The sequence below is a fragment of the Tachyglossus aculeatus genome, chromosome 3 (genome assembly GCF_015852505.1).
Source record: "Tachyglossus aculeatus isolate mTacAcu1 chromosome 3, mTacAcu1.pri, whole genome shotgun sequence".
In the NCBI taxonomy this organism is placed as follows: Eukaryota; Metazoa; Chordata; class Mammalia; order Monotremata; family Tachyglossidae; genus Tachyglossus; species Tachyglossus aculeatus.
The window spans coordinates 27,913,901-27,927,549 of record NC_052068.1 but is presented as its reverse complement, the minus strand read 5'-3'; the positions used below and the strand labels follow the sequence as shown (position 1 = coordinate 27,927,549).

General features: G+C 44.3%; 1 protein-coding gene across 1 annotated transcript in view; it reads left to right on the top strand.

Annotated features, from left to right (window-relative positions):
• DUSP29 (dual specificity phosphatase 29) overlaps nt 1-10,135 on the top strand; it is a 29,410-nt gene extending 19,275 nt beyond the window's left edge. Inside the window, exon 3 of the mRNA XM_038744355.1 lies at nt 9,732-10,135. Within this exon, the coding sequence (XP_038600283.1) occupies nt 9,732-9,973 (242 nt within the window). The 3' untranslated portion in view covers nt 9,974-10,135. The remainder of the gene's footprint in view (nt 1-9,731) is intronic.
• Nucleotides 10,136-13,649: the final 3,514 nt, after the last annotated feature.

Here is a 13,649-nt window from a genome sequence, read left to right as displayed (position 1 = left end):
CCCAGCAGTGAAGCTTGTCAGAGGTTTCAAGCAGTGTGAAACGGCCGGAGTCTGGAACCCGTATCGGGCTGCGGCCACGCTCCGAATAAGTCAACAGGGCTCTTGCCCAGGAGTCACTGGAGCAACTTCTGCAGAATCTGCTGCAGACCTTCCAGACACTTTGGCTCTGGAATAATAATAATAATAATGGCATTTGTTAAGCGCTTACTATGTGCAGAGCACTGTTCTAAGCGCTGAGGGGGAATACAAGGTGATCAGGTTGTCCCACGTGGGGCTCACAGTCTTAATCCCCATTTTACAGATGAGGTAATAATAATAATAATAATAATGGCATTTATTAAGCGCTTACTATGTGCCAAGCACTGTTCTAAGCGCTGGGGAGGTTACAGGGTGATCAGGTTGTCCCACGGGGGGCTCACAGTCTTCATCCCCATTTTACAGATGAGGTAACTGAGGCTCAGAGAAGTTAAGTGACTTGCCCAAGGTCACACACAGCGGACATGTGGCCGAGTCGGGATTCGAACCCCTGACCTCTGACTCCAAAGCCCGTGCTCTTTCCACTGAGCCACGCTGCTTCTCTAATCATTTAGCAAGCGCAAGCCACCTTCTGCCCTTAGCTTTTTTTAAATGATATTTGTTAAAACCTTACTATGTACCAGGCACTGTTCTAGGCTCTGGGATAGATACAAGCTAATCGGTTTGGACACAGTCCGCGTCCTACATGGGGCTCCCAGTTTTCATCCCCATTTTATAGATGAGGTAACTGAGGCACAGAGAAGTGAAGTGACTCTCCTAAAACCACGTGTCAGATAAGTGGCAGAGCCAGGATCAGAACTCAGGTCCTTCTGGGTTCCAGGCCAAGGCTCTATCCACTAGGCCACCCTGCTTCTTTTTGCATCAGCTACTATCAATCAATGGTATTTATTGAGCACTTACTGTGTGTACAGCACTGTACTAAGCAAAGCAGCGTGGCTCAGTGGAAAGAGAACGGGCTTTGGAGTCAGAGGTCATGGGTTCAAATCCCAACTCCACCACTTGTCAGCTGTGTGACTTTGGGCAAGTCACTTAACGTCTCTGTGCCTCAGTTCCCTCATCTGTAAAATGGGGATTAAGACTGTGAGCCCCACGTGGGACAACCTGATCACCTTGTAACCTCCCAGTGCTTAGAACAGTGCTTTGCACATAGTAAGCACTTAACAAATACCATTATTATTATTATTACAATACAATAGAGTTGGTAGACCCGACCCCTGCCCTCAAGGAGCTTATGAATCTAGAGGGGAAGACGGGCATTAAAATAAATTACAGCTAGGGGAGTATAAGGTCAAGGAGATAAGTGCTGTGGGGCTGGGGGTCACTACCACCAATCATCATCATCATCAATCGTATTTATTGAGCGCTTACTATGTGCAGAGCACTGTACTAAGCGCTTGGGAAGTACAAATTGGCAACATATAGAGACAGTCCCTACCCAACAGTGGGCTCACAGTCTAAAAGGGGGAGACAGAGACAGAGACAGAGAACAAAACCAAACATACTAACAAAATAATATCGGGATCCCCAAGATTTTGTGTCGGGAGTCACAGTTCATGAGTTCACAGAGAAGCAGCGAGGCCTGTAAGCGAGCACAGGCCTCCAAGTCAGAAGGATATGAGTTCTAGCACCGGTCCCACCACTTGTCAGGTGTGGGTACTTGCGCAAGTCACTTCACTTATCTGGGCCTCAGTTCCCTCATCTGTCAAATGGGAATAAAGACTGTGAGCCCCATGTAGGGCATGGACTATGTCCAACCTGATTATCTTATTTCCACCCCAGAGCTTGGTACAATGCCTGGAACATAGTAGGCACTTAACAAATACCCTTAACTACGGCACCATGAGTTCTAAATTGCTCCTCTCCTCCTCCCCATCCCCCCCGCCCTACCTCCTTCCCCTCCCCACAGCACCTGTATATGTTTGTACAGATTTATTACTCTATTTATTTTACTTGTACATATTTACTATCCTATTTATTTTGTTAATGATGTGAATTTTGCTTTAATTCTTTTTGTTCTGACGACTTGACACCTGTCCACATGTTTTGTTTTGCTGTCTGTCCCCCCCTTCTAGACTGTGAGCCCGTAGTTGGGTAGGGCAAATCTCTATATGTTGCCAACTTGTACTTCCCAAGCGCTTAGTACAGTGCTCTGCACACAGTAAGCGCTCAATAAATACGATTGAATGAATGAATAATCATCCTTCTTTTTAAATGAAAACCCCAACGGTTGATCTAAAATACTGAAATACCTTTGCCTGGGCCACGGGGTATTTGTGAAAAGGAGTTCACCCATCATGACTTGGTCATTTATATCATGTGTAAAGCAATAAGCGGAGGGGTGTATTTTGGTACCATTACTACACGTTACCCGAGGCCGGAGGCTTGTTAGGCTTGATGGCATCTCCATAAGCAAGCCTCCCTCTAGGTCCAGTATATCCTCTCACCCGCTATCTGGAGTGGCTGTCACTCTGTTGAAGGTTTATAGTTTCAGAAAGGCATCCGTCATGACGAAACTCTGAAAATAGGCAGTGAGAGAGAAACCTCTGGGACTCATCTACTTCAGGAACCATGCATCCCAAACGGTGAAAACATTAGACAACATCCGTACAAAAACTTTAGATTTCGAGGAATATTTGCGAGCGAGACTCGGACTTCGGGGCCCTATCAGCCACGGTTTCCGGGCCCAGGGCACTGACCATTCAACGCAGTGAGGCGATGAAAATAATTTGGAACTGAAATGCTAATATGGATTCGACTTTATTGGCAGGAAGGCTGGCCCTGCTTTCAGCATGGGATTTTTTTTTAACCCAAGCCACACAAAAATCCCAAAGTTTAGAGACTGAACTCAATAATGACATAATACTTACAATAGAATACGTTCCAGAGAGAGAATTGAGTCAATTCATTACTTTCAAAATTCGGCAAAAGCCAACCAAGAAAGAACAGACTTTCTTGTTCTGACTTAATGTTGTATGTGTGCGTGTGTGTCTGTGTGTCTGTGTGTGTGTAAATTCAGATATGGGTACTTTAAAAACATTTTTAAGAGAAATTATTTTAAAATGTTACAGACCATTAGAAATAAAAGTAAAAGCCTTTTTAATGGAAAAGAGATTCTAAGTATACCTCGAGCCTGCTTCCCCACACAGACAAGTAGGCTACACTCACATTACAGATGATTTACAGATGGAGAAGCCCTGGATGATTAACACAGGGCCCCATCCATGGCATAGTGAGACGGGGTTGTTGTTATTAAATCGTATAAGTAGGCAATGAAAAGATTATAAAGCAGTTGGGGGAAGAGGCAAGTGGCCCCAGTATCAAGTTCACAGTTTCATAATTTCGAGGACTATTCGGGAATAATTTCGAGAAGGAGCGTGGCTCAGTGGAAAGAGCCCGGGCTTTGGAGTCAGAGGTCATGGGTTCAAATCCCCGCTCCGCCCCTTGTCAGCTGTGTGACTTTGGGCAAGTCACTTCACTTCTCTGGGCCTCAGTTACCGCATCTGTAAAATGGGGATTAAGCTGTGAGCCCCACATGGGACAGCCTGATCACCTTGTAAACTCCCCAGCGCTTAGAACAGTGCTTTGCACATAGTAAGCGCTTAATAAATGCCATTATTATTATTATTATCTGAAGCAGGGCTGCAGGCCCCTAAATGAAGAAAAGGGAAAACTGAAAGAGGGGTATGGGTATTGATCAGACTCAGGGATGATGTGGCCCAGGGAAAGGGACCTGGCTTTCAGGAGCTAGAAAGAAGGTGCCATCATTCAGATTTGCACAGAAGTCAGTCTCATTTTACAGCTCCCTGATGTCAAGAGCTCAGTGAACCTGCAATACCCGGTGGACTTGAACTTGTCTAAAAGATTCTCTAAATAGGCTCAGGTTAAGTGGTCAGAACACAAGGGTATTGTTGTCTACATCCCACCACAGTGGGAAGCTTTGGCATCGTACCCTCGGCTTCTAACTGCCTTCTTTGGGACTGTCTCTATATGTCGCCAACTTGTACTTCCCAAGCGCTTAGTACAGTGCTCCGCACACAGTAAGTGCTCAATAAATATGATTGATTGATTGATTGATTCTTTAAAAGCTCCCCACTAGTTCCTTTACACACTAACTCTACAACATATGTAAGAAGCAGCATGGCCTAGAGGAAAGCGCATGAGCCTCAGAGGGGGCAAGGTATTTTTGAGAAGCAGCGTGGCTCAGTGGAAAGAGCACAGGCTTTGGAGTCAGAGGTCATGGGTTCGAATCCTGGCTCCGCCACATGTCTGCTGTGTGACCTTGGGCAAGTCACTTAACTTCTCTGAGCCTCAGTTACCTCATCTGTAAAATGGGGATTGACTGTGAGCCCCACGTGGGTCAACCCGATCACGTTGTATCCCCCCCAGCGCTTAGAACAGTGCTTTGCACGTAGTAAGCGCTTAACAAATGCCATCATTATTATTATGACTATGAGCTAGGGAGTCAGAGGACCTGGGTTCTAATCCTGTCTCCACCATTTTTCTGCTGTGTGACCTTGGGCAAGTCACTTAACTTCTCTGGGGTTCGGTTACCTCGTCTGTAAAATGGGGACTAAGATAGTGAGCCCCATGTGGGACATGAATTGTGTTCAGCCCGATTAGCTTGTATCTACCCCAGTGCTCAGCACAGTGTCCGGCACATAGTAAATGCATAACAAAAACCATTTTAAAAAGAAGTATTGGTGGACAATAAATTCAATAGCAAGTGCATATGTTCATAATTCTTTTACTTACTGGTTTCCCTCAACCTTGCACACTCTCCCCGAGACTGATACAGGGTCCCCCACCTACCGGTCTTTTAAAAGACACAATATCCAAGTTGACTTGTATCTGGAATCCTGCTAACATCCGCAAAGCGTGTGGATGACTTTGATCTAGCCCGCTGTTGGGTAGGGACTGTCTCTATATGTTGCCATCTTGTACTTCCCAAGCGCTTACTACAGTGCTCTGCACACAGTAAGCGCTCAATAAATACGATTGATTGATTGATCGATCTATCCGAGTCCCTCCCTGATTCATAAGGATCAGGGCAAAAACCCTAAACGACCAAAGTCACTTCTCCCTTAGCCCTCCCCTTCCACCTGTTTTGAAAGACAGCATGACTTTATTCTCTTACACCCACCCAGATTACACAGAATATCATTTTCCATGAAGAAAAATTGGGTATGATACCACAGAACCCAAGCCAAAAAAAAAAAGGGAAGAGAAAGAAGATGACTGTGGGAACCCCAGCTTGAGAATTCCCTACCTTTCGCTGGCTTCAGCTCATCTCTAGGTTTCCAGGAATTTACTTTTGATATATTGAGGCCATTACAGAAGTTCCTTCTTTCTTAGCAAAGGGCTCTAAAGGCACGTTTATCATTACATAATTCTGCTATTTTTAAAAAAGAAAATCTGCTTCGCTCTTCTGAATTTATAGGGTCAAGCGGGGCCAGATTTTACACTGCCATCTTGAAGTTCACAGGCTCACTTTGAACCTAGTTCTCCATTTCTTTTAGACTGTGAGCCCACTGTTGGGTAGGGACTGTCTCTATATGTTGCCAACTTGTACTTCCCAAGCGCTTAGTACAGTGTTCTGCACACAGTAAGCGCTCAATAAATACGATGGATGATGATGATGATGATTTCTCTAAGAATTTTGATAGCTCCGGAGGTCTCCTCTGACAGGCAGAAATAGCAGGAGCAGCGTATTGCATAGAGAAGCAGTGCGGCTCAGTGGAAAAGAGCACGGGCTTTGGAGTCAACGGTCATGGGTTCAAATCCCAGCTCTGCCAATTGTCAGCTGTGTGACTTTGGGAAAGTCACTTCACTTCTCTGGGCCTCAGTTCCCTCATCTGTAAAACGGGGATGAAGACTGTGAGCCCCAAGTGGGACAATCTGATTACCTTGTAACCTCCCCAGCGCTTAGAATAGAGCTTGGCACATAGTAAGTGCTTAATAAATGCCATTATTATTATTATTATTATTTATGAAGCAGTTCATGAGTGGACAGAGAGAGATCCATGAGGGAGAGCAAAGGATAAGAAGAGTGTCCACTACTCTAATCTATGGTGCCTTGTGGGGGTAGAGCGAGCTGGGGAAGAAGAGGACTTAAAATGAAGAAGATATATTTTGGGGGGCACATTCTCAACTTTCCCAGAGGAAGGGGAAATGAGTTATCATGTTGACAAGTAGCATGACATGGTGGATAAAGTAGAGGCCTGGGTGTCAGCAGGTCATGGGTTCTAGTCTCTGCTCTGCCACTTGTCTGCTGTGTGACCTTAGGCAAATCACTTCACTTCTCTGTGCCTCAGTTACCTCATCTGTAAAATGGGGATTAAGACTGTGAGCCCCACATAGGACAGGGACTGGGTCCAACCCAATTTGCTTGTATTCACCCCAGAGCTTAGTACAGTGCCTGGCAGATAGTAAGTGCTTAACAAATACCATAATTACTTACTATATAATATGTATATATGTATATATGTTTGTACATATTTATTACTCTATTTATTTATTTTACTTGTACATATCTATTCTATTTATTTTATTTTGTTAGCATGCTTGGTTTTGTTCTCTGTCTCCCCCTTTTAGACTGTGAGCCCACTGCTGGGTAGGGACTGTCTCTATATGTTGCCAACTTGTACTTCCCAAGTGCTTAGTACAGTGCTCTGCACACAGTAAGCGCTCAATAAATACGATTGATTGATTGATTGATTACTATTATCATTATTGTGTTGCAAAAACCCAGGAGGGTCTCATGGCATAATTTTAAAATAGCTTTGCTCATTTCCTTGAAATCAGTCAATCAATCATTCATATTTATTGAGCACTTACTGTGTGCAGGGCATTGTACTAGCGCTTGGGAGAGAACAACACAACAGACACATTCCCTCCACAATGTGACAATTCCCTTTCCTCACTGAGGACCAGAATCCTGGTAGATTTTACAGTTTCTATTTTCAGGGACTCTTTGTTAAGGTAAAAGAAAATGTTCAATCAATCAATGGTATTTACTGAACACTGTGTCGAGCACTGTGCTAAGAGCCTGGGGGAATACAATATAACATAATTTGCAGACACACATTCCCTACTCATAACAAACTGTTTATTATTTAATGAAATTATAGAGATTCACCTTTGACTACATGTCCAAAATAAAAATAATCCTCACATTAGAATACTTTTTCTATCAAAACTATTCCTTTCCGATCTCCCATCCTCCTGTCTCTCCCCGCTTCAGTCTATACTTCGCTCTGCTGCCCGGATTATCTTTCTACAGATACGCTTTGGGCAAGTCACACGGCTGACAATCCCTGCTGGGTGGCCTCGGGCCAGTCGCTTCACTTCTCTGGGCCTCGGTTACCTCCTCTGGAAAATGGGGATTGAGACGGCGAGCCCCACGGGGGGACAGGGACTGTGTCCAACCTGAGCTGCTTGTAGCCAGGCTTAGTACAAAGCCCGGCACATAGGAAGCGCTTAACAAATACTAAAAGTATTATTATTGTTATCAAATGATTTAGAGAATGACCCCCCTCCCTCCCTCTATATATGTTTGTACAAATTTATTACTCTATTCATTTTATTTGTACATATTCATTCTATTTATTTTATTCTGTTAATATGTTTTGTTTTGTTCTCTGTCTCCTCCTTCTAGACTGTGAGCCCGCTGTTGGGTAGGGACCGGCTCTAGATGTTGCCAACTTGGACTTCCCAAGCGCTTAGTACAGTGCTCTGCACACAGTAAGCGCTCAATAAATACGATTGAATGAGTGAATTGGATGAATGAATGTCACTACCCTCTTCAAAGATCTCCAGTGGTTGCCTGCCAACCTTCATATGAAGCAAAAACTCCTCACTCTTGGCTTCAAAGCTCTCCATCACCTCGCCCCCTCCTACCTCACCTCCCTTCTCTCCTACAGCTCAGCCTGCACACTCCACTCCTCTGCCATTAACCTCCTCACTGTACCTCGTTGTCGCCTGTCCTGCCATGGACCCCGGCCCACGTCCTACCTCTGGCCTGGAATGCCCTCCTTCCACACATCAATCAATCAATCGTATTTATTGAGCGCTTACTGTGTGCAGAGCACTGGACTAAGCGCTTGGGAAGTACAAGTCGGCAACACATCCGCCAAGCTAGCTCTCTTCCTCCCTTCAAAGCCCTACTGAGAGCTCACCTCCTCCAGACCTTCCCAGACTGAGCTCCCCGCTTTTTCCTCTGCCCCTCTTCCCCCCCATCATCCCCACTCCCTCCCTCTGCCCTACCCCTTTCCCCTCTCCACAGCAGTTGTGTATACCTGTACATATTTATTACTCTATTTTATAAATGATGTGCATATATCTATAATTCTATTTATTTTGATGGTATTGCCACCTGTCTACTTGTTCTGTTTTGCTGTCTGTCTCCCCCTTCTAGACTATGAGCCCGTTGTTGGGTAGGGACTGTCTCTATATGTTGCTGAATTGTACTTTCCAAGTGCTTAGTACAGTGCTCTGCACACAGTAAGCGATCAATAAATAATTGAATGAATGAAAGGGGGAGGTTTATCCGAGTAACTCAGCAATCAATCAATCGTATTTATTGAGCACTTACTGTGTGCAGAGCACTGTACTGAGCGCTTGGGAAGTACAAGTTGGCAACATGTAGAGACAGTCCCTACCCAACAGTGGGCTCACAGTCTAATGGCCTAATGGATAGATCATGAAACTAGGAGTCAGAAGGACCTGGGTTCTAGTTCCGGCACTGTCACTTGTCTCCTGTGTGACTTTGCACAAGTCATTTACCTTCTCTGAGCCTCGGTTCCCCCCATCTTTAAAAAAAAAAGGGGGATTAAGCCTGTATGCCCTATGTGGGACATGGACTGTGTCCAACCTGATTCCCTTGTATCTACCCCAAGGCTTAGAAGAATGTTTGGCATATAGTAGGTGCTTAACAAATACCATATAAAAAACCAAACTCCCTTTTTGCAACACACACACAGCACTGAAAGCCCTCATCATCTCATTTCCCAGCACACTATACCTCGAGCCTTATTGCTCCGGCTCTCATAATCTCTCCAATCCAGTGTCTCTGAAACAAATGTTAACGCAGTTTTCACAACATAGTTTTTGCCAACCACCAAACAAGGAGGAACCATCGACTCACACAAGTACGGGGTTAGTACAGTGCTCTGCACACAGTAAGCGCTTAATAAACACGATTGAATGAAATTGTATTTCAATCAATCAATGGTATTTATTGAGTGCTTACTGTGTGCAAAGCACCGTACTAAAGAGCTAAAGCTCTTGGAAGGGTGCAGTATAATAGAGTTGGTAGATATGTTCCCTGCCCACAAGGAGTTTACAGTCTAGAGGACAGCTTGTAATTGGGAATTTTCGATCAAGACTATTAACTAGTCACTTGATTTACTATTCTATTTATTTTATTTTGTTAATATGTTTTGTTTTGTTGTCTGTCTCCCCCTTCTAGACTGTGAGCCCGCTGTTGGGTAGGGACCGTCTCTATATGTTGCCAACTTGTACAAGTGTTTAGCACAGTGCTCTGCACACAATGAGCGCTCAATAAGTACGATTGAATAAGGCTTTATGTAGTAAGCTTGCCAGATATTTGTCTTGAACTTACGTGGGCAGAGGCAGTCTGACTTTAAGGGCACAATATTGACGCCTGGCATTTTCTTTTGTCGCTCTCTCTCCTGCAGACAAAATTCTGGTTCACTGCGCTATGGGCCGCAGTCGATCGGCGACTTTGGTCTTGGCTTACCTGATGATTCACAGGAATATGTCTGTGGTAGATGCCATTGAGCAAGTGGCCAAGAACCGCTGCGTTCTCCCCAATCGTGGATTTCTCAAACAGCTCCGAGAACTGGACAAACAATTGGTCCTGCGAAGGAGGAACGGGCAGTCTAACAGTGACGACAACTGTGAGGAGAAGGAGATATGAAGGCGGCTCTCCCTGCCAACTGGGGTTGGCTGAAGCACTTGGAAAAGGAGAGAGCAATTTGGAATGCAACATATCCCTCTAAGAGAGTTTGTTATGGAGAAGGAAAGAGGAAACTTTCCAAAGCATTAGTTCTTCTCCATGGTCTTCAACTTGGGGATAGCATGGTGCATTGTTCAAAATATATTTTCCTGGTGCTGCTACTTTTCAGGGTCAAGCACTTGGTTTTTCAACAAGATGGAAAGAATTTACGTTGAGACGGGAGCAAGTCTCAACACAGTGAGATGGGATCTGTTGTGTTGGTCTAGTAGAATGGAAATAGAAGGCACGTAGTTACTATGTTGTAATCCCGGCTCTAATCCCGGCTCTGCCACTTGTCTGCTCTGTGACCTTGGGCAAGCCTCTTAACTTCTCTTGGCCTCAGTTATTTCATCTGTAAAATGGGGATTAAGACTGTGAGCCCCATGTGGGACAATCGGCTTACCTTGTGTCTACTCCAGCGCTTAGAACAGTGCTTGGCACATAGTAAGTGCTTAACAAATACCATAATTATTAATTATTATTATTTAATCTAAGACCAAATGCTCAGTTCTATGCATTGAGGTGATATTTCTTATGAAAATGATTTATACATAAAATCATTTATCTTATAAGAAAAAAGTCAGCATGTTCTCAGGATGTATATTTATGATTGTGCATGTTAGCATCTTAAGTCTGTGGAAGAAAAGCTTTACAGACTCTGCATTATGTTCAGAAAAAGGTATATCAGAGGCAAGTTTTATTAACACTAGCGCTTCATCGGGCACTAGTAGGGAGAGGCATTGAGTGGCAGAGATTCTCCTGCTAATCAAGACCAGCACTTCTTCAAGCAATACAGAGATTCTTTACATACCATTAGTACAGCCTTCATAATGATCAGAACAGTACAAGAGGAGAAATACTTTAGGACAGAAAGCAGTGAGTTCCTGGAGCATTTTCTGTTTCGTCCTGGACCTCCTTTGATAAGGCGGTAAGAAGGGCCAGGGGCTTGATTGCCATGGCGTGGCAATCAATTGCCAAGGGCATGGTTTTACCATATTGTAATGTGCTTGACTCAGATCGAGCTTGGCTACTCAATTTGAGTCAATCATGAAACCAAGTTATTTGAGTCAATCATAGAGCCAAGTTGAGTCAATCAAATGACTGAGTTTGGCTTCGAGTAAATCAAGTAACCGGGTAGTTTGGGTTAATCAAACTACTGGGCTTGACTTGTTTGAATCGAGTAACCAAGCCTGGGGTCAATCCACCCATCAGGCACACCCAAAGTTGGACAAGCAGAGGGAAAGCTCAGAGAAGAAAAAGTGGACAAATGCAGGACCTTGACCATTTTGCTTCCACATTCCCCCTTTTTGTGCTTTTAGCACAACAAACAAGGCAGAGTCAAGAAGTCATGTCTCCAGGCTCATCCAGCTCTGGATACCCTGCACCCATCTGGCTGCTGCTCACCATTTTTGCAGTCAGACTTTGAGGATTGGGCAGCTGGCAAAAGAAAGCCATTCTGATGGTGGGGGTGGAAATCTTATGGTCTAATCCTCATCGTTTCCCGCATTTCCAAAATCAACTTCTCCTCCTCCTCCTCCTGTTCCTTGCTCTAGGCCTGTTTGAGCTTCCTCGTTGTTTGCCGATGTTTTAATTCACTGGCAGTGCATCTCAAGACACTCTGGAGGAACACATAGACTATACCTATTACTGTTATCAATTTGCCATGAAAAATTGAGCTTCATAGATTTCCAAATGGGCCAAAGAACCTATCTCCTATACTGTTATTTTTGGTGTTGTGGAGATTCTGTACAGCCGTACGGATGGCAGATAGAGCTTTATGAACGTCACCTCCATGGTCAGGGATGAAAATACTACACTCTTTCCCCACGAGGTTGCTCGACTAGCCAAGATGCAGATTACTAGAAGGGAAGTAATTCCTCGACTAGCCATGATGTAGTCCAGAGCTATACGGTTCTGGAGAACTGTGGCCCGAATGGCCATTTGCTCCTCGCTCGAAGGCATCCCTTGTTTTTACTGAATGACTCTGTCCACCCCATTCCGTTCTCCCCCAAGTGGCGTTTCACACAGAGACACTATGAGATCTTCCTAATTTGAATCACAATCTACTGCTGTCCATTCTGAATCAATCAATCAATCATATTTATTGAGTGCTTATTTTGTGCAGAGTATTGTACTAAGCACCTGTGAATGTCTGAAGAGGTACCTGACATTTTCGTTTTGGAGTTATTGTAGATGAGCATTGTAGAGTGCATTTTCCACAACTCACATATAGGGAACAATGAACTGGACATTAGTTAATATTGTTGCTCTCCCTTACACACATCTGGTGGATCATTTTGAATACAGCTGTCTCTGTGGCTATGAAAAAATATTTAGTGAATGTCTAGAAGGGAACAGCAGTTTTAATAAAAAAAGGCCCTTTGCATTTACAGATCATTTGTCCTTCCACGATGTCTTGAAAAACTATGTCATTTCACAGTAAATGATATAGCCTCGCTGATGGGTTCGAAACATCTCTTGGCCTGCTAAAATCTTAACCAGCCTGCTAAATCTCCTACCCTTTCTAGAAGGCAGTCCTGATGGTACGATCTTAATCATGCGTGCGACTATGGCTGAAAGAAAGATGCATCATTGATGTGTCCTTCCTCTCTGTGTGCATATAAATATCCTTGCACTGTACCGCACGGGAAGCAGCATGGCCTAGTGGAAAGACCCCAGTCCTGGGAGTCAGAAGGACCTGGATTCTAATCCTGGCTCTGCTACTTGCCTGCCGTGTGACCTTCTCTTCAAGTCACTTCACTTCTCTGTGTCTCAGTTCCCTCAACTGTAAAAATGGGGATTACAGTTGTGAGCCCCATGTGGGACATGGACTGTGTCCACCCTGATTAACTTGTTGCTTAGTATGGTTCAGTGGAAAAATCAATCAATCAATCGTATTTATTGAGCGCTTACTGTGTGCAGAGCACTGTACTAAGCGCTTGGGAAGTACAAGTTGGCAACATATAGAGACAGTCCCTACCCAACAGTGGGCTCACAGTCGAGAAGGCACGGGCTTTGGAGTCAGAGGTCATGGGTTCAAATCCCGGCTCCGCCAACTGCCAGCTGTGTGACTTTGGGCAAGTCACTTCACTTCTCAGTGCCTCAGTTCCCTCATCTATAAAATGAGGATTAAGACCGTGAGCCCCCCGTGGGACAACCTGATCACTTTGGAACCTCCCCAGAGCTTGGAACAGTGTTTTGCACATAGTAAATGCTATCATTATTAGTACAGTGCCTGGCACATAATAAACACTTAACAAAATCCAGCGCTGAGAACAGTGCCCAGCGCTTAGAACAGTGCTCTGCACATAGTAAGCGCTTAATAAATGCCATTAAAAAAGAGTCCTCCGAGAAGAATATAATAAATTATAACTAAGACTCAGTCCCTGGTCTTCTGGAGAGGTTGGTGATGAGGAAAAATAGATACATAAAGACGAAACAACATAAAACCCGAGGACAATGACAAATACGATATTCTCACTGCTCAGTCCAAAGTTCAATATTTACCACAACCACAGCCTGCCTAATGTTCTAAAATTGATAGAGGTGACACTGCCACTACTCCTTTGATATCTCCCAGCCCTGCTGTGGCAAGGCA